General features: G+C 39.8%; 1 protein-coding gene and 2 long non-coding RNA genes across 3 annotated transcripts in view; 1 reads left to right on the top strand and 2 right to left on the bottom strand.

Moving 5' to 3' along the window:
- The window catches only part of LOC116049766, a 21,693-nt gene extending 12,932 nt beyond the window's left edge, over positions 1 to 8,761 (bottom strand). The window contains exon 1 of the long non-coding RNA XR_004104897.2: positions 8,691 to 8,761. This is a non-coding gene — a long non-coding RNA (uncharacterized LOC116049766). The remainder of the gene's footprint in view (positions 1 to 8,690) is intronic.
- Positions 1 to 19,933, top strand: part of LOC116049755 (transient receptor potential cation channel subfamily M member 2-like) — a 21,268-nt gene extending 1,335 nt beyond the window's left edge. Inside the window, 29 exon segments of the mRNA XM_031299718.2 lie at positions 115 to 278; positions 373 to 541; positions 659 to 720; positions 792 to 992; positions 1,870 to 1,972; positions 2,537 to 2,658; positions 3,101 to 3,424; positions 3,898 to 4,032; positions 4,144 to 4,273; positions 4,394 to 4,539; positions 4,854 to 4,966; positions 5,643 to 5,694; positions 5,816 to 6,091; positions 7,543 to 7,661; positions 7,755 to 7,887; positions 8,262 to 8,433; positions 10,129 to 10,309; positions 10,433 to 10,614; positions 15,606 to 15,738; positions 16,547 to 16,634; positions 16,860 to 16,944; positions 17,059 to 17,198; positions 17,300 to 17,364; positions 17,640 to 17,669; positions 17,772 to 17,858; positions 17,977 to 18,055; positions 18,149 to 18,250; positions 19,400 to 19,516; positions 19,684 to 19,933. Coding sequence (XP_031155578.2) covers positions 115 to 278; positions 373 to 541; positions 659 to 720; positions 792 to 992; positions 1,870 to 1,972; positions 2,537 to 2,658; positions 3,101 to 3,424; positions 3,898 to 4,032; positions 4,144 to 4,273; positions 4,394 to 4,539; positions 4,854 to 4,966; positions 5,643 to 5,694; positions 5,816 to 6,091; positions 7,543 to 7,661; positions 7,755 to 7,887; positions 8,262 to 8,433; positions 10,129 to 10,309; positions 10,433 to 10,614; positions 15,606 to 15,738; positions 16,547 to 16,634; positions 16,860 to 16,944; positions 17,059 to 17,198; positions 17,300 to 17,364; positions 17,640 to 17,669; positions 17,772 to 17,858; positions 17,977 to 18,055; positions 18,149 to 18,250; positions 19,400 to 19,516; positions 19,684 to 19,800 — 3,827 coding nt within the window. The 3' untranslated portion in view covers positions 19,801 to 19,933.
- LOC116049761 lies at positions 18,187 to 19,332 on the bottom strand. The gene is made up of 3 exons (XR_004104896.2): positions 19,176 to 19,332; positions 18,905 to 18,908; positions 18,187 to 18,434 (listed from the first exon to the last, which is right to left on the bottom strand). It is a non-coding gene; the product is annotated as an uncharacterized LOC116049761 (long non-coding RNA).

Here is a 19,933-nt window from a genome sequence, read left to right as displayed (position 1 = left end):
TATTTATTTGGAAAATCTTTTTCCTATTAGTTGAGTTTTTTGACATATGGTCTGTAGTATTGAATTTGGGAAGGGTCCCAAATTCGATACAACATGGGTCCATGTTGTACACAGGTGCATGGATCATCAGCGGTGGTATGCACACAGGTGTGATGAAGCATGTAGGGCAGGCTGTTAGGGACCACGCCCTGAGCAGCGCCATGCAGGGCCAGATCGTAGCCATCGGAGTCGCAACATGGGGAACAATTCACAACAGGGAGGCTTTGGTGCATTCAGAGGTACGATAAACAAATTCACACATGTGGCTTGTCTCTGCATAGCATACATCTTCTTCTTCTCCATTACTTTCCCCCGTCTTCCTCTTGTCTTCAGGGTTGTTTCCCAGCCCATTATTTGATGGACATCGAGAGCCAGGGCCGACTCTCCTGCCTCGATAACAACCACACCCACTTCCTGCTGGTGGACGATGGCACGCAGGGACAGTACGGTGTAGAGATTGAACTACGTAGCCGTCTGGAGAAATACATCTCTGCGAATGAAGGTTAAAAATAGCTGATGCAATGTCTGCAAAAGCAGCAAGCTGTCACAGATAACATCTCAAATCTGATTGTTTTGTATCCATCCTTTTAATAGTGATTCTTTATTGTCTAACCTCCAGAGAGACACATGACCATCCCTGTGGTGTGTGTGGTTTTGGATGGAGGACCAGGCACTCTAAATGTGAGTAATCCGTTTTCTGTCTATCTCTCTTTCTTGTCTTGTCTCTGACTGTCTTGTGTGTCTCGTCTCAGACCATCTACAATGCCATGCTGAATGGTACACCATGTGTGATCTTGGAGGGCTCTGGGAGAATAGCAGATGTGATCGCCCAGGTGGCAGGACTGCCATTGACCCGGGTCACTATCGCCCTCATCCACCAGTTAATGAAAAAGTTCTTTGGCCAAGAATATGAAAACTTTCCAGACTTCAAGATCATAGATTGGACAAAGAAGGTATGTGAACATACTGATGACCTCAACAAATACAGACCAATTTACAAGCTACCGTTTCTTTCTTACTGCTATCTTCATTTAGCATGTTAGTAGTATGCTAACATTTAGTGCTAATACACAGCTGAGGCTGATGGGAACGTCATTAGTTTTGCAGGTATTTAATCATAAACAAAGTATTTGACAAATTGGAATTCTGACCCAATGATAGCTAGATACAAATTCAGGGGATCCAAGTTATTACAGTTTATTTTCATGGGACCATGTCTGCAATCCATACCATAATTGTGAATGAAGACATTTCACTCTGAACAAAAAGATATCCCTAGAGCATTGGCAAAATGTAAATTAAACAGTATTTTTTTTAAATAGTATTATAGTTATGCCAATTATATTTTTGAGAAGTTTCAGCCTGCCTTTCTTAGGGTTATCAACAATCTCCTGGTTGCATCTGATGATGGTGGCTGCTCCATACTGGTATTACTGGACTGTAGTGCTGCATTTGATACTGTGGACCATAGCTTAATCACTTTGACACAGCTCTAGTTTTGTTCCAATACTATCTAAAAAATAAAATGTTTGCCATTGCTGCTGGTGATGCTTCATCCTCTACCTTGTGGTACACATATTATTTGTGGTGTGCCACAAGACATGATCACATCAACACTATCTTAGCCTCCCTTCTTAGGCTGCCAATTGATTTCAGAATTGATTTAATACATTCATTGGTTACTTTCACAGCTAAAAGTCTAGCCCTAAAATAAACCTGTGAACTCTTGCCTTATGAGCCTGATCAGAAGCTCTGGCAAGGGTCTCCTAGCTGTTCCTAGGTCCAGAGTTGAGTCGAAATCCCACACATTGTGTCTCCTTTCTGTGCCAGATTCAGGACATCATCAGGATGTCTCACTTGCTGACAATTTTCAGAATAGGCGAGGACAATCACAGGGATGTGGATGTGGCTATTCTTAAAGCACTACTCAAAGGTAGGTATTTGGTTTTCATGCAGATGCTCAGTACAAGAAGACATTGATAGCCATACCTAATCTATTCATGAAAAATGTGTAGTGCTTTTTACAAACGTGTTCCTACTATTGCTGGTCTTGAGAAAGGCTGACAAAATCCATTTATAGCAAGCTTAATGCATATTGTTTAAAAGCATAGTAAGCCAAAGTGCACTAAAAGTGAGTCCACCACACTGGACATTCAGTTAGTGTTTTGATAGTGATGATTCATCATTCTAGCTTAACTACTTTGCCTACTTTTGTTTCCGTCTCTGAGCTCTATTAGCAATGGAATATTAAAATGCATTTCCAGGCAGTCCTTATCTTATTCAGCGAGCACATCTGCTGTCTTTATTGGGTCTGTAGCAACAAAGTTGTTTTTGAGTAAAGCCTTTCTACTTGCTGCTTGATCATGCAGTGTGACCCTGACTTTTGTCATGTTACAGAATATAAAGTGCTAAAAAAATTAAATTGAATAATATTTTGGCATTTTTAACTGTTGGTTGAGTGTCACATAAGTTGTGTCACTATAAATTCTTCTCTCAGCTTCGAGGAGCAGCGAGTCCCTGGGGAGCGAGTGCTGGAAGAGGCAGCTGGAGCTGGCTATAGCTTGGAACCGAGTGGACATAGCTGAGACTGAAATCTTCACTGAGGAGAGCCAGTGGAAGGTGGGTTCACCTAATATACAACATACTGTCACACCAACACCAGCAGCAATCTTGTCTTTATTAAGATACTGTAAGATAGTGTAATGGACTGACTGGGAAAACTTGTGAAATAATCCTACGATAATTGTCTTTGTCGAAGTCATCCGATGAAATAGCAAAAGGTTTGAGTGGGGGAAATTTCTACATGGAGATTTCAACCAATAGCAGCATGACACCAAAACTTTGTATCAGAAACCTTTAATGATATGAGGCCAGTGGTATGATAAAATCGAATGAATAGTATCATAAAAGTATTTCTCCACACTGCTATCCCAGTCACGTTACATTTTTTTTTTTTTAATTTGGAACAATCCTCCCTGCATGATAACCTCCACATCAAATCAGAATTGTGTGTTGCTCTGAAAAACTGTTGTGTTCTCCTGGCTTGTTGTTCCCCATCCAGTCCAGTGATCTCCACTGGGCCATGTTCTCAGCCCTGGTTGGCAACAAGCCTCTGTTTGTGAGTCTGCTGCTGGAGAACGATGTGAGTCTGAGGGATTTCCTGCAGGACGAGGCAACTCTGTGTGAACTTTACACATGTCTGCCCAGCTGCATCTTTCTCCGCAAGCTGGCCAAGCGGGTCCAAAGCTGCATTGAGCCTCAAGCTGAAAACACGAAACACAAAAAGCTCTCCATGACTCATGTGTCTGATGAGGTGCGCCACCTGCTGGGCAATTACACCCAGGCCCTCTACCCCCCCTCCTACATGATGGAAACATCTGTATCAGTGAGTTTATTTATCGATCATCTACAATTTAATAAATTGTGTTTGACAACCAAAACTCAGTGATTCATACTATACATACCTACTAATCCAATTTGGTGGTACTTAAGACGCTGAGGTCATGTCCTCTGTATTAATTCTGGTAACTGGGTTGTTTTTCTTCACTTGTAGGATTTACAAACTAATACATGGTGGATATTTTCTGATTCCAGTATTATTTTAATTTCTGATTCCAGTATTATTTTAAATGATTACTTTAAGGCCAACAAATAAAAAAGGGATAAAGGATTCAGTATTTTACCACCAGAATTGTGGACTGGGCATTTAGATCAAATTTATTTAGAAATAAAATTTACAGAAGGCATGATTGAACAGTTACCTAAAGAAAAGTATATAAAAAATTTAAATTGGTGTCTGGACATGCCTTGGAAGGATAAACCATGCAATTAATGCACGTTCCTTCACTTTTCATCTAGCTGTCTCAAAGTCCGACGAGTTCCCAAGCTCCACTCAGGGAGGATGTTGCTGCACAGAGGGACCCAGGCAGAGACCTTTTCCTTTGGGCTGTCGTCCAGAACAATAAGGAGCTGGCTGAAATTGCCTGGGAGCAGGTGATCAAAACATTTACCCTTATATAGACCAAGTTTAAAATTAATATTTTGTGTGTTTTGTGTGTGTGTATGGCGTTGCATCTTTTTGTATCTGTATATGCATGTGCACAGTGTAGAGACTGCATGTCCGCCGCTCTGGCTGCCAGTAAGATCCTGAAGACAATGGCAGAGGAAGGAAGTGATGCAGACGAGGCAGAGGACATGCAAGAGCTCGCCAATCACTATGAGAAACACGCCATTGGTATAATACTACAGATAATGAGTAGCTTTACTAATGTGAAATATAGGGATGTTACAAGGTTATCATTTCTCCTCATTGTGTGTGTGTGTGTGTGTGTGTGTGTGTGTGTGTGTTTCCCAGGTGTGTTCAGTGAGTGCCACAACAGCGACGAAGAGCGGGCCCAGAAGTTGTTGGTTCGAGCGTCTCCGTTTTGGGGAAGGACGACGTGCCTGAGGCTGGCACTGGAGGCTGATGATAAAAGCTTTGTAGCTCAGTCAGGTGTTCAGGTAGATAAACTTTCAGATTAATCTTAAGGGGCTTTGCTTTGAACAATTTTAGAACTCAGGAGCATGTCTTGAAATTCTGAGACTTTCTGAAAGATTTGCCATCTGTTTGCACTGTAACGTAGAACATTCAGTGCATGCCCCACAAACTGTGTTGAATACAAAACGTTTTGGACTAGAAAAAACTTAGATCAGTGAATTAAAACTGATGAATAAGACTTTCATTTCGATCCCAGACCCAGATGTGAGTCATGCATATTTAATCTCAACAACATTGATTGCTGCAGATTCAGTCTGATAACATGTCTGTCTTCAAGGCTCTTCTGACACAGATCTGGTGTGGTGAGCTTTCAGTGATCAACCCTGTGTGGAGAGTGCTGATCTGCATGGTCTTCTTCCCACTTATCTACACTGGCTTTTTGGTTTTCAGGTGAGTCCTATCAGTTAACCTGTGTGAAACTGTAAGGGAAGCCATCTTATCAAAGTCATTCTGGCCTATGATTGTTTTGCATGGTCATTCAACAACCAAAACATCCAAAGTCTCAAGATGTTTACATATTAACCTATAATGCCGCTATGGTTACTGAATACAATTTACAGTGGTTTTATGAAATTCAAAAGAAGGCTTTTATTGCCCCACTTTAGTCATAAGAATACAAATCATGTTGGTGTCATAAATTAGTTTCAGGAGTGCAGAGTCCAAGTCCTTCATCTTCCATCTGTTTAAGGACTTAGTTATATGACAACATGTCGAGGAGCTCTGAAGCTGTTGTTCAGAAGAGAATATAATTCTTATATCTTCTATTGAATAGAATATAAGGTGTTTCTGTTACTGTGTACATACAATAATAAAAGAGTAATAACATTCATAATAGATGCATACATTTGGTGTAACATAGTAGTGATTTATTTCATTTGTATTTATTTGACAGCACCTGGTGGCAGCAAGACCTCTTTAACTGTTTTCTTTGCTAACAATAACTGATTTATGTTGTTTGTCTTTTAATATCTGAATGTATTAACATATATGTGCTAATGCTTGTACTACATCTATAGCGATGCTCAAAATTGTTATGGTTTCTTAATATGTTATAATTCTCCCTTAGACGTGATGAAGTCATTCAGAGAGATGCTGCGAAGAACAAGGAGATCAAGACAGTGGAGATAGTAACAGGAAGTAGACTTCGAACAAATTCTCATGGATCGTAAGTAGACACTTGCAGACTATATATTTTACATTTTTGTTATTGTCAAAGTTGTGATTTTGCAGGTCACTTAGGGGAAAGAAAGTGTCTGAAACGTCTCTGACCCCCAGTGTTCTGTCCACAGTGATCCCTCCAGAGTGTGGCACCCGAAGCGTCTAGACAGCTGGTCCAGGCTGGTCTACCTGTACAGCTCTCCGCAGGTCAAGTTTTACTGGAATATCGTGTCTTACTTCGCCTTCCTCTTCCTGTTTGCTGTGGTGTTGATGATTGACTTCCAGGCCACGCCCTCTGCTGGGGAGGTGCTGCTTTACATCTGGCTGTTCTCTCTGGTGTGTGAGGAGGTCAGACAGGTGAGAGAGTGCAGCTGGGATACTTGTTATTGCTGCCTCCAGAGGATGCCTTATTCTAAGAAGTATTTATATAACTACTTCACTAGTCTCGCAGGTCACGAGGGTCTGGCTAGGCCACACAACATACCGGGATGGGAGAAAAATGTGCTCTGGGTTATTGGCATTTTTTAAAACCAATCACAATAGTCTTCGGTAGCGCTAAGCCAGGGCTCTCAAGTGTCACACATTGAGCGTGACAGTCACTAATTTCAGTCTTTTGTCACGCACTCCCGCCACACATTGTATTTCTCACGCGAAAAAACTATTTATAATATATTTAATATGCCGGAGCACACAAAATTTCTCTAGCGCGCCGATCTCACTATGGAATCAGCAGGAATCAAGCGCGTCTCCCATGGGATGAGTTATATTTTGAATGTGCACAAAGTTTTGAACATGAGCAGAAATCTTGCATAAACTTAACAATATTACAGTCCAGGGGTTTATTAATAAGTTAAAATGAATTAATGTATCATTGAGGTGAATAACTGTCATATGCACATTTAAGGAGGTTACTTCCTCAACAAAAGATGCAAAAGAAAAGGGAGGAGTAAATGATGCCTAGGCTACATGTGTGCTGATTCAGATATAATTAGAAAAGTCGATCTACAGGAGAATAAATAGATGAAAGCAATACAGAATGCCTGAGAGCCTTACTGCAACATATTCCATTATGTTTTTACATTTAGATTGTAATCTATGTTTCCCTTTACATAAAGATATTTCCAGCATAAATTGATTCAGAAAAAGGTAGAAATAGGTGCATACAAATTCACCTGAATGCAGGAAATGAAGTGTTTAATGCTAAAAATTTTATTGGGGAAGACCCCCAGACCTCCCACATCATTAGTCACCATGCGGAAATGGAATAAATACTTTGTATTTGGTTGAATTCTCAGTGCCATGTGTCAAATCTTTTCTTCTGCAAGTCTGAGCAATCATTAATAACAACAACAAAAACACTAATAATAACAAACACCCCCACTCCCACGATCCGTCCAACCCGCCCCCCCTCTTTTTGTCACTCTTGCCTGTCTTCAAAACTTGAGAGCCCTGCTAAGCACCGGACAGAGCAATGTTACCTCTGCAAAATAGTCTTGGGAAGGAAGTTGTTTTGGTGGAACAAGTGTACATTCATAAGTTAATAAGAAAACGAGATTGGACAGATAGTCTAGCTCGCTGTCTGGATTTACCCTGCAGAGATCTAAGGAGCAGTTAACCATAGTCCTCATAAATCGACCGGAGTTTAGAACGCCATCACAAAGAAAGTGGAAGGTGAGGGACATCCGGCTGAAAATTAGGGACATTAGGTAATTTCCGGCGGCACCTGAACAATCCCGGAAATGAAACGTCGTTGATATAGACTACTACATCACTAAACTGCCAAACTTAATTTATCTTTTCTATCTCAGTTGTTTTATGATCCTGATGGTTTTGGGTTTCGTAAGAAAGCCAAGATGTACATCAACGACCTGTGGAATATTTTCGATGTTCTGTCTATCCTTCTTTTTGTTATCGGCCTTGCATTTAGGTAAGTTTCCTCCCTCCCAAACAATTACTTTAGGCCATGGAAGTTCTTTTCACCCTCTTGGTTATCTATAAATCACCATGTCTTTGCTTTTAGGCTGACAACTGAGCTGTTCTATGCGGGAAAAATCCTCCTCTGCATCGATTTTGTGGTCTTCTGCCTCCGTCTCATGGCTATTTTCACCATCAGCAGAACCCTGGGACCCAAAATCATCATAGTCAGGAAGATGGTGAGAGGCAAATGTCATGAATGCCGACCTGATGTAATGTGGGAGCAACTGCAGAGCACAATTCTACGCTCCAAAACACCTTTTATCTAATACAAAAAGAGGCTTCTGCCTCACTGGGCCTCCATCTGGTGTTTGTAGATGAGATATGGACTTTGTATTAAATAAAAGTGCTGCAGCTGGTCTGTTTGTTCCCTCACAGCGAGTCAAACCTAATTATTGTCTGTGCAGAGATGATACCTGGAGCAACAGGACAGCCTTTTAAATACTGAAACTTATCACTGCTAAATATACAGAAGAGATGCTTTTGGCAAATCCAAGTTTCTTAAATTTTTTATATGTTTCTAGCCTGTGACTGATGTCTGTTTGTCCCCCAGATGATGGATATGTTCTTCTTCATGTTCCTGCTGAGTATCTGGGTGGTTGCATACGGTGTGGCCAAACAAGGCATCCTCATCCACAATGACAATCGGCTGGACTGGATTGTCCGCGGGGCAATTTATGAGCCGTACCTCATCATATTTGGGAATTTCCCCACAGATATTGATTGTGAGTGGAGATGGAATATAGCATTACTTGCTTTGTAGTCTCGCATTGCCAGACCTACCTCCACAGCACTGCGGAGGAAGATCTGGCTAGTCCACACAACATTCCAGGATGGGAGACAAACATGCTCTGGTTTAGTGGCATTTCTTTAAACCAATCACAATCATCTTGGGCGGCGCTAAGTGCCAGACACAATGACAGTACCTCTGCAAAATGGCCTCAGCAAGGAACTTATTTTGGTGGAACGTGTACATTCAAACTAAAACTCAGATAGTCTAGCTCGCTGTCTGGATTTACACTGCAGATATCTGAGGAGCAGTTAACCATAGTCTGTTAAGGAAAATATGTTCCTTTAAGTTTTGTTAATCATTTTAACATTTCTCTGAATGCATCTGTTCAAAACAGTCTCACTGATTTATGAGCTGTTCAGTTCAGTTTTATTCTTTGTCCCAGAAGGGCAATTTGTATGCAGCAGGAAGACATCACATGAAAATATACACCACAAACCACACAACAATTAACTTACTAAAAAAAAACAACAATAAATACAGCAATAAAACAGCAATAGTAGCAAAGTTGTTCAAAACAGTCTCACTGATTTATCAGCTGTAGAGAGGCTTGAGACTATTTATAACATCTGTATGTTAAACTGAGTGAAGTTCTGACAGTTTGTCATTGAAGGAGAAGACACTATGTCTGAATGGCTATTGAAGGACATGCTAAATATACGGAGACATTTAAAAGCTTGCCATTGGTTACTGGAAATTGTTGAACAACCTTTTGATTGGTTTGTAAAAATATTCATTTGGCTGTTTTCCAATAAGCTTGGATTTATTCTTCTTGTGACATGTATATATTTTCAGTATTTATCCCTGTGTCCTTTGGGAGCTGCGGAGTAAAACTGAATGAAATGTTTGTATATTGAGTCCTGAAATACATCACTAGAGAGGCCAGAAAATATCCATAAAAAGGCCTTATAAATCGACCGGAATTTAAAATGCTAACACAAAGAAACAGACATCCGGCCGAAAGTTAGGGACATATGGTGGAATTTCTGGCTGCACCTCAACAATCCCGGAAATGAAACATCGTCGATATAAAGTACTTGTTTAGTAGTTGAAAAGCTATAGTTTTGTCAAGTGTAAAATTTCTTAAGGGTGCCCTGCCACACATATTTTCATTACTTTGACTTTGTCTGAAGTTCTACCATGGAGAAAAAATTTGGTTACGTTGTTTCAAGTCATTCTAGCATGGTATAGAAAGCCTGCAGGAAGACTCAGCTCAGTTTGTGCCAGTTCTCTTTAATATTCAACGAGCTAAGCTGCTTGACTCTGATTGGCTAACAGCTAGCCAATGAGAGCCTGGCTATCAGCAACCTCTACCCAGCGCAACTGGGCGAGCTCATGAATAGTAATGAGCTCAGGCAACACCACGTCAGACTGACCAGCTTTTGTAATTGGCCTGATTTCTCCGCTTATTTCTTTTCAGTGGCTAGAGCTGACAGAGGAGGTAGCAGTTCATTTTCACATTCACGATATAACACAAACACATATGGACCTAACATTTAAAAAAATTCAAGTAAAAACGGTTTTGTGTGGCAGGGCACCTTTAATAATTACTAACATTTACAAGGCTATAACCTGGTTGTTTGAATTAAGATATTATTACCACATGAAAACAATCTTTTGTCTTCTGCAGATGCTGCGTTTGACATAAACTCCTGCAGCATGAATGGCACCGATCCTCTGAAGCCCAAGTGTCCGGTGCTGAATGAAAACCAAACACCAGCTTTCCCTGAGTGGCTCACCATCATCATGCTTTGTATATACTTGCTCTTTGCCAACATACTGCTGCTCAACCTGCTCATAGCCATCTTCAAGTGAGTTCTCCACCACGTGTGTGTCTTAACTCATATTTTTGAGCTTTTCTCTTAATACCTTAATTCCACTTTATAACCAGTGCTCCCTTTTCATCCTCCGTCTCTCTCTGTGGTCCTGCACAGCTTTACATTCCAGGAAGTTCAGGACAACACAGACAGAATATGGAAGTTTCAAAGATACGAGCTAATCAAGGAGTACCACAGCCGCCCTGCTGCCCCTCCTCCTTTCATCATCTTCAGCCATCTTTACCTCTTTATCAGGAACATGGTGATGTGCAGGCCCCCCATCATAAGTAAAGAGTTTAGTAAGTATTGACTTATTTATCTCGGTCTGCTGCAGTAGTGGACTTCATGGTTATATGCTGCAGACTTCCACTCTAGTTTTAGCTTTATCACTCTGTTAAAAAGCTTTATTTATCATACACCTACCTTCTTACTGATTTCAGACTACAGTGGTGCATTTATGAGCCATATTTTTATCAATATAGTCAAATCCTTGGAGAAATAAGGTCATATTCCCAGATATGCATTGGCAAAACAAGCATTATTTTTTCATTTGAGAACTTTTATGACCTTTTTTGTTTACAATGGGGGTACAATTTCCCTCCAATTACAGCCACATGTTATCATGAAATCCTATGCTTAGGTCAGTCACATGATGACAACTAAACCAACTCCATGACAACTGTTTACAATTAATAGTTTACAATTATTAGGTTCATTATTGACCTTGGAAGTAGAAGTTTGACAAAAAAAAAAATGACCACTTGCTGGAAATTTTCCAGAGCTTTCAGGCACATCTCATGGCCTTCACCAGGAGGTGTGGTTTGCTCAGCCGTCTCGGAGATGGTTCAGTTGTTAATATCAGTATGGAATTTTGTAGGGCTGGGACAATATGCTTTGGTCCCGATTAGATTCTTTCACGATACATGGATGCTGATTCGATTTGTATTGCGATTTAATATTTATTTGCGATTCTAGTATTGCAATTCGATAGAATTGGGTATTGAAATTTTCTTTTCCTTTTTTAACAAAAAAAAAGCTGATAATACACTTCTAGAGACAATATATCATGAGACATTTCTAAAGACTAATTGTTTTCTAAAAAACGGCTCATCACGTGAGTCTGATATTTATTTTCTGCATTTTTTGCTTTCGGTCAGAAAACGAATATGATGTAGTCGCCGTCAGTGGTACCGTATAAACAGAAAATGCTTAGGTGAATCATTGGTAAAAAAAAAAAAAAAAGTAAATCACGATTCTAGGCAAAAGAATCAATTTTAAAGTGCTCATATTATGCTTTTTGGCTTTTTCCTTTTCCTTTTTATATCTTTTTTGTCCACGTCATAGTTACAAAGTGAAAAAGGCCAAAGTCCACCACAAAGGGACTAACCATCTCCAACAGAAAACACTGTTCACAAACTGCTCCAAACAGCTCTATTGTAGTTCAGCCTTTACTTCCGTGACAAACGTGCGTCACTTTGTAATACATGTTATAAGGCTCGACTAGCTGCTAGTCAGTAATGGCCCAGGGCAGCACTGGCCCGCCCACTTTACTCACTGGCCCGTCCAGCCAAGTTTGATCAAAATATGTTTTGATATGAAAAATATTCAATTGTATGTAACAAAAGAAATGGTAACAGAACTAGTTGTGGGTGATTAATGTGTCTTCTCTTCTGATTAGCTAGCTGGCTTTTTAGACAATGTACCATGGATGTGTTAAGCAATGTAGCCCACTGTTAAAAGTTACAGCGACAACAATGGCTTCTCTTTAAAGTGGTATGGACAGTTTTCTTGAATGGAATACAGTGTAAATGAGGACGAGCTTTTTTGCAGCATGTGCAGACATTTCCCCAGCGGAGCTGAAAGCCCATCAGCTAGAGAGGAGTATGTTTGAGTGCTGGCCCTCACAGTATGGAGGAAATATTTATTCATAATTCAAATTGAAAGTCCAAAGAGAAAACGAAGTGAGATCAAATTAAAAATATTATTATTTTACTACGCTACTAGGAAACATCATGCCATAATTACATTTTAAAAAAAAGCTTAAATGGAGATACCTAAATTAAAATCTCAAATAGAAAAAAAGTAGGGCTGTCAGCATTAACCCTTAGGCCTTTAATCGCAATGCGATTAAGGGCCGAGCATAACGCGTTAATTTTTTTTTATCGCATTAATCGCATGCCGCCATTTATTAATTTATTTTACACTTCACTCGGCTTCGCGTCGTGCCTAACAGGCTACTATTTTGACCCTTTGCGCACCTTTACTTATCATCAAGCTGCCATACTTCCTCGTAACACATCCTGCTGCTGCAGGCTGCAGGCATGATGGAGAAAGACAGCAGCAACACAATTCTGAATGGCGCTTTTTATTTTCCAAAACTCCCGGACAGCTCAGTAGACAAATCGAAAGCCATATGCACATTGTGTAAAGCTGAATTAAAATATCACCGAAGCACGTCAAGCTTGAGTTACCACCTACGAGCTAAGCATAGTACAGTTAACGTGACTGGAGAGTGCTACTAGTTGCCGACCTTTCCATTGTTAATATGTACTTAAAACAGTTCTATAATGCAAAATAATAGAATTTTAATCATGTGATAAAACATGCGATTAATCGCGATTAACTATAGAAATTCAGCGATTAAGAAAAAATGAATCGTTTGACAGCCCTAAAAAAATAAATTATTTTATTTTAGTCTTTGCACTTTATAATTTTCAATTTTCAATTTGAAATTTTATCTTTTGAATTTGACATTTGTCAATTGTCCTTTGACATTTTAAGATTCACCATTTCCATTTCAATTCAACATTTGGCTTTTCAATTTGGACTTGACAGGTGTCAATGTAAATGAGGAGGCGTGGCCCAAAGGCTGGTGGAAAGGTCTGAAACGAAAGGGGTGCAGAGGCACGTTATGGACAGCAGGGGGAGCTAACTGCTGGGGAGCACAATTGAGGAGCATCTGGCTGCAGCTTCTCTGCCAGGCTGGCTTGGGCTCTTGTTTCACATTAGATGATAGAAACTGATGATGTAGGCTAAACACAAACGAGATTTCATGCAACAACAGTGAAGTTTTTATGTACTTACTGTAATTGGGCCCGTGTACTTTTTCGTTCATTTGATTTCCGATTTTGAAACAATATCCAAATTTGAAAAATGGGTAATTTTAAACCTTGTTAATATTGATGACAATATGTTCAAACGGAAAACGAGCCATATTTCAGGAAATAAACTTGTCCATGATTATATTGAGAGACTTCCAGCTGACAGCGGGGTCTGTGAGCATCACTGGCCGGCTGGCGAGCAAGCAATCCCGGCGGCCGCCACCAGCTGGCTGTCTCGTCAGACTGGAGCTTCTTGAGTCCGACAACATCGGAGAAAATGTGCAATTGGCCATCAATTTTTGTTTGAAAACTGTAAAAAAGCAATAAATTCTAGAATCTAGATCGGGAGTTTTGCAGCAGCCAACAACTGGAAACGTTTTACAATTTTCGTCTGCTATTTCACCACTAAATTCACTTCTGAGACTTTTTTTATGCAAGAAATTAACTGTGTAGAGTTTGAATATGGGCAGTTTTACAAAAATTGATGGCCAATTGCACTTTTGCTCCGATGTTGTCCGCCTCGAGAAGCTCCAGTCTGACGTGACATCCAGCTGGTTGTGGCCAGGATCGCCTGCTCGCCCGCCGGCCAGTGATGCTCAGAGACCCCGCTGTCAGCTGGAAGTCTCTCAACCCTCCCACCAGCCTTTGGGCCACGCCTCCTCATTGACATTGACACCTGTCAAGTCCAAATTGAAAAGCCAAATGTTAAAACGAAATGGAAATGGTGAATCTTAAAATGTCAAAGGGCAATTGACAAATGTAAAATTCAAAAGATAAAATTTCAAATTGAAAATTATAAAGTGCTAAGACTAAAAAAAATTAAATTTTTTCATTTGAGATTTAAATTTAAGTATTTCCATTTAAGCTTTTCCATTTCACATTTTGAGTTTCATATTTGATGTTTTTCTCAATCAATAAAAGATTTCAAAGATTTCAAGCTTTGCATTTTAAATTTGACTTTTTACATTGCACTTTACATTTTCAAATGATCATTTTACATTTCAACTTTGCTTTTTCAGTTTCCTTTTTCTTTTTTAAATTTAATTATGGCATGATTATTCCTAGTAGCGTAGTAAAATGATAATGTTTTTAATTTGATCTCGCTTCGTTTTCTCTTTGGACTTTCAATTTCAATTATGAATAAATATTTCCTCCATACTCACAGAAGTAACATTAAGTAAAACATGTTTCATGCTTCTTGCGTTATTATTTAAGTAACCTAGTAATCTTCCTATTTAGTAAGAAATTGTGAACACTGATGATGGCTTCTAGCTGAACACGTTTGTGTTTTGCCCACATTACATAAGGAGATAACTTATCTGTGAGTGACGTAGTTTTTAGTTTTCTTTGATCCTGTCACTGCTGTGGACTCGATACACTGTCTAAGATTTGGCGCCTTGCTGGCCACTTTTCATTATATCTTTCATATTTCAAACAATGCTTGGCTGGAAGTTTTCATTCTTTGATTTTCTTTTACTGCTGGTAGCACACTTGCTGCTCATGATCTGACCAGAGTCCTGAAGCAACAATGCTGTTTTGTCTATATTGTTGTGTACAAACTTTTTAGACTGAGCTTTGTTGGTTGTGCATGTTGTAGACAGTACTGCTATTGTCGTTGTAATGCAATATATGTTGGAAGGTAAAATTGTTGCTGTTTTTTTCAGTTTGTCCTTTTTGCTACTTCTACGTCTTTTTGAAAATGGCCCACCGGCCCGCCCAAAATAATATTTCTGCCTACGCCACTACCTCATACTCTGCTTCTGACTAGCTAGTAGTCCTTACCTAGCTACTGCGCATGTGTGACTCCCAACAAAGATGGAATAGAAGTGTGATGCCTCACTCTGTAGCTAAAATAGACAGCTCAACACATAGGGGGAAAAGAGGAGCTGCAGCAATGTGCAGTACAACAAAAATATGGTGGTTTTTGAAAATTAAACCATGTAAACCTATTCTGATATAATCTCTAAATACAATTATGAACCTGAAAATGAGCATAATATGAGCACTTTAAAAATCGTCGCCAAAAAATCTCAATACAAACGATTTTAGATTTTTTTTCTCCACCCCTACAGTTTCAGCTGTCCAACGACTCCTGATCAATGACTTTTGACCCCTTCACAGTCACTATGCATGCACACATGCACAGTATTAGATAAGGTAGTGAACAAGCATCTGACGCTGTTTTTCAGAGAGCGAGCTTCCTCAGGTGGAGGAAGAGGAGCTGTTGTCCTGGGAGGCCTTGATGAAGGACAAATACCTGCTGTCCACACAGCAGGAGCAGAGCCAGAGCATGGAGCGACGCATCCTGGACACGGCTCAAATGTAAAACTCCCACAGGAATGTAGCCCAGAGTAGCTGCGTAACAGTCCTCTAGAGTAATTCTGTCTATGTGAGACCTCTTGTCACACCTTAGTTATGTTTTAGTCGTGAACTTCCACAAATTGTTTCATTTGAACTTTTAGAGTCCTGTAGAGATACAACTATTCAGTATTTTACAGCAAAAACGACAAAGGAAAGGTCATAAAAACATTATCAGATTTGACACCCAGTTGGAAATAAACTTTAATATACCCAATCAATATTATTGTATCAATAATGGTTCAAATGAATATGTGTCAGTGAAAAGGTGTTGGTTATAGAGAAAAACCTACAGAGAGGGTGCTTTTGAGCGTCTTGTTTTGGTTTTGACCACCCCTGCATTGCGGTCTTCAGCGTTGTTTCCAGCCACAGCAAAAACAGGTTTAAAGGAATAGTTCAACGTTTTGGGCAATATACTTATTTTCTCTCCTGCCAAGAGTTACATGAGAAGATTGAAACCACTTTCATGTTTGTCTGTTAAAAATGAAGACAGATTAGTTACTTTTGGACAGAGCCAGGCTAGCTGTTTCCCCGTTTCACTGGAGGCTGTAGATTAATATTTAACGGACAAACATAAGAGTGGTATCATTTTTGTCATCTAACTCTCGGCAAGATTTCACAAACTATGGCTTTAATAATGCAGCAACATAGTCAATGTTTTTAAGGTTTGATGAGGCTCAATCCTGCTTTGACTAAACATAAAGAGTATTTAACATTAAACTATATTCAAATAAATACCAGGCACCCACACTGTGTTTGTTTGTTTCCTGAGGGTTACCACCTTAACCGATCGACTGGAGAGGGAAGATGAGACGAGCTCTGCCGCCATGGTGCAAAGACTGGCTCGACTAGAGGAGCAGGTTGTGACCTGATTTTTGGTTATTACTGATGTTGTACCTGTGTCTTTAACATGTGACACTATGCTGTGGGGGCAAAATGCATGATGCAGAAAAGAGATAACACACTTCTTGATGTGTGTTTGTTGAATCTTCTCTCCAGATGTCCTCGGTGGAAAATCAGTCATCTTCGAATGTTTTATAAGCAGTCATCAATGTGTTTGACCTACTTTTATTTCATCACATCAGGTCGACCAGGCAACCAAAGCCCTGCAATGGATTATGGACAGTCTGAAATCTCAGGGGTTTGCAGCAAAAGAAACACAACCTCTAAGTCAGCAGCAACCAACTTTCTTCATTATAATATTATATAATGAATAATAATATTCATTATTATTGTTAACATATTACACATATGTTACGTGCTCACTTTTATTCTTCCCTGCAGCATTAACTACAACAGACGAGTCCCCTGACAATTATACGTCAGAGAAAGAAGACGAGTTCCACGTGAACGCCCGTCAGTTTCACTACCCCAACAGCAAAGTCAAACGCTTCCCTGTGCCTGAGGAGAAGGTGCCATGGGAGGTATTTCACATACATTTGCACAAGCTGCTGGTCCTCACAACATCACAGCATAAAAAGATGGTTTATTGGATCTATGTTGTTTCATGTCCTCTTTTTTTCAGGTCAGCTTCAGCTCATACATTCCGGCTTATTACGCTTCTGAAGACAGTGAGGACCATGTTGATGGGTATGTTTTTACCAAGAGAAGACCATACATGTGTTGTTCCTATTAGGCTTGGTGTCTGTATATATGTGCAGCTAAGACAAGTCATTATAGGTGTTTTTGTCAAAATAACAAGATTGTTCCTATTAAAACATCTTAAAGCAGAAATAAAAATGTATTTAAAATATATTTTACATAAATGAATAACTAACCTTTCTGACCTAACCCAGTGTACACTATCTCATTACAAGGCCTCTGAGCTCCTTATCTTGTGTTTCATTTATTCTTTCGCCTTACAGATCAGAATCAGAAGCCTTAGATAATTACAGGTATGATACTCGATAAGATATACAAGGCATCACATAGCACTTACAGTAACCTTACAGACATGTCGTGGTGTCTGATGTGTAGCCTATCTGATCTGTCATTAGAAACCCAGCAGGGAGGACGGGCATCAGGGGACGAGGTGCACTGAGCCACCTTGGTCCAAATCTGAATGCTGACTTTGTGCTTACACGGTAGGACCTCTCACGTCCTTACATTGCTTTTTAAAAAGTTGTTTCACCACCACTGGATTGCATGGCCTGATCTATGACTTTAAATTATTATTATTATTATTATTATTATTATTTTTAGCTGGCGAGATTGCGGGAGATCTGTTTTGGAGTACCTGGTGGTTTGGGATAAGAGCCAGGGAACCTTGGCTTTACCTGGGGTGAGTCCCGCTGTTTGTTCACTTCAGCTGGTTTTTACTTTTTTGAGCTGTTCCAATAAATGTAACTTTCTGTTGTGGTTTTGAAACTGTCAGGGACCTGTCCAATCTGCCGATCACGCGCCAGTGACTCTGATTAGAACTTTGGGAAAGAAGCTGTATGAAGAAATAAATGCAAAAGTATCAGAGGGAACAAAGGTAGGTCTGTTTAACACTTTGGTTTGCCTTCATAGAGCTTCAAGAGGCAATTTGGTTTACAGACGGCAGTTTAGACGAATACGAAAGTCAATGGGGAATAAAAAGCAACAATAAATTCATGAAGTAGAGATGTACACATGTAAACACAACATCACTTGTCAGTAAAACCATTTAGAGAAAGCAGCTAGAAGAAGCCAGACACCAGGGGGCAGCCGCATGTTATTTGCAGCTGGTAACAGGTTCAATTTAGATGAAAAAGTCAACCACAAAGCTGGTAGTAAAGTAAGTAAAACAACAGTAAAATGTATCTGACTAAATATTTAAATCAAAGACTAGGCTAGAATTATTAAAGAATGAGAACAAATCTAGTTTAGGAAGCATCTATAAAATACATTTGTCAATGATTAGGTCTTGAGATGAGTTTTAAAACAATCAGAGTTTGCTGATCGGACCTCCAGAAGGAGTCATGAATTAGGAGCCATGAGAGTAAAAGCTTGATCACGACAAGAGCTGGGCACAACCACGAGCCCTTTATCTAAAGACCTGAGAGGACTTATGGACTTGATTGGGAATCCTAAATAGTCTCTAGGTTTATAGGGACCAACTTTGTAGCTGGATAGTCCACTATCAATAACTGATGTGGTCTAATAGAACAGTCCTGCAATAAGCCCTCCCTTCATGAATGTGTAATGGTCAGTTTTTGTTCAAACTGTTTTAGAGAGATGTTGATTCAGCTGTATAATCTGTATGATACTGTACTGAACTGTAAGATCATTTTGGAAGGTGCAGTTTGTGGTGCTATTGAACTGCCTTGCCTTATACTGAGAGGTGTTTCTATTATTTAGCCCACCCACCCTCATTGATATAAATGGGGTGGACAAAAGCAAGATGACTTCCTCTGACAATCTCTGACATCTGATCACACCAAAGTCTTCTACTACTAAAATGTTGCATTGCATTTAGAAGAGGCTCTTGTCAGCAGTGGCTTGTTCAGTGACACATGGCTGTTGTGAGGGATCAAACCTGTTGATTTGATTAGTGTTTAGCAATTAAATTAATTAGATGAATGATACTAAATTTAAACATGCTTTTCTTGACTCTGACATTGAGGAACTTTGTTGATTCTAACATGCAGTTGCTGTGTTTTAGGTGTTTGAGGGTTATGTGGATGACTGCAGGAACACAGATAACGCCTGGGTGGAAACCACCGTCCTCAACATTCACCTGGCCACAACGAGCCAGATGATGGAAGATATCAACAGTATGGTGAGAACATTATTATTATTTGATTGTTTTACAGGAAGAACTTGACTGCTGGATTATTTGTTTCCTCTGCATTTGGGAGATATTTGGGGACGAAATTCAGGTCATGATTCTCCCCTACATTGAACACAGCATTACTTATCATTGTTTTGTGATTATCTCTGTCTCAGGTAGCGAGCAGCCATGGTGCTCTTCAGTGGCGGGAGGTGAGCGGCAAAACCAGACTTGGCTCAAACCAAAGAGACTCTCTGCGGAAGGTTGCTGAGCTGCACAACAGGAAGTTTTGATGTTCAACGATGCTGTAGCTGTAAATGTGCCTCTCCATCCACAGGGTTCTTTCTGCCTGTTTGTGTGGCCTTTTGTTAAGGCTGATTAATTTTGTTGCACTGAAAGCACTTGAATAAAGACACCGTAAAGCCA

This window comes from Sander lucioperca, chromosome 8, assembly GCF_008315115.2.
Source record: "Sander lucioperca isolate FBNREF2018 chromosome 8, SLUC_FBN_1.2, whole genome shotgun sequence".
Taxonomy (NCBI): domain Eukaryota; kingdom Metazoa; phylum Chordata; class Actinopteri; order Perciformes; family Percidae; genus Sander; species Sander lucioperca.
This window is presented reverse-complemented; position numbering and strand designations above follow the sequence as displayed.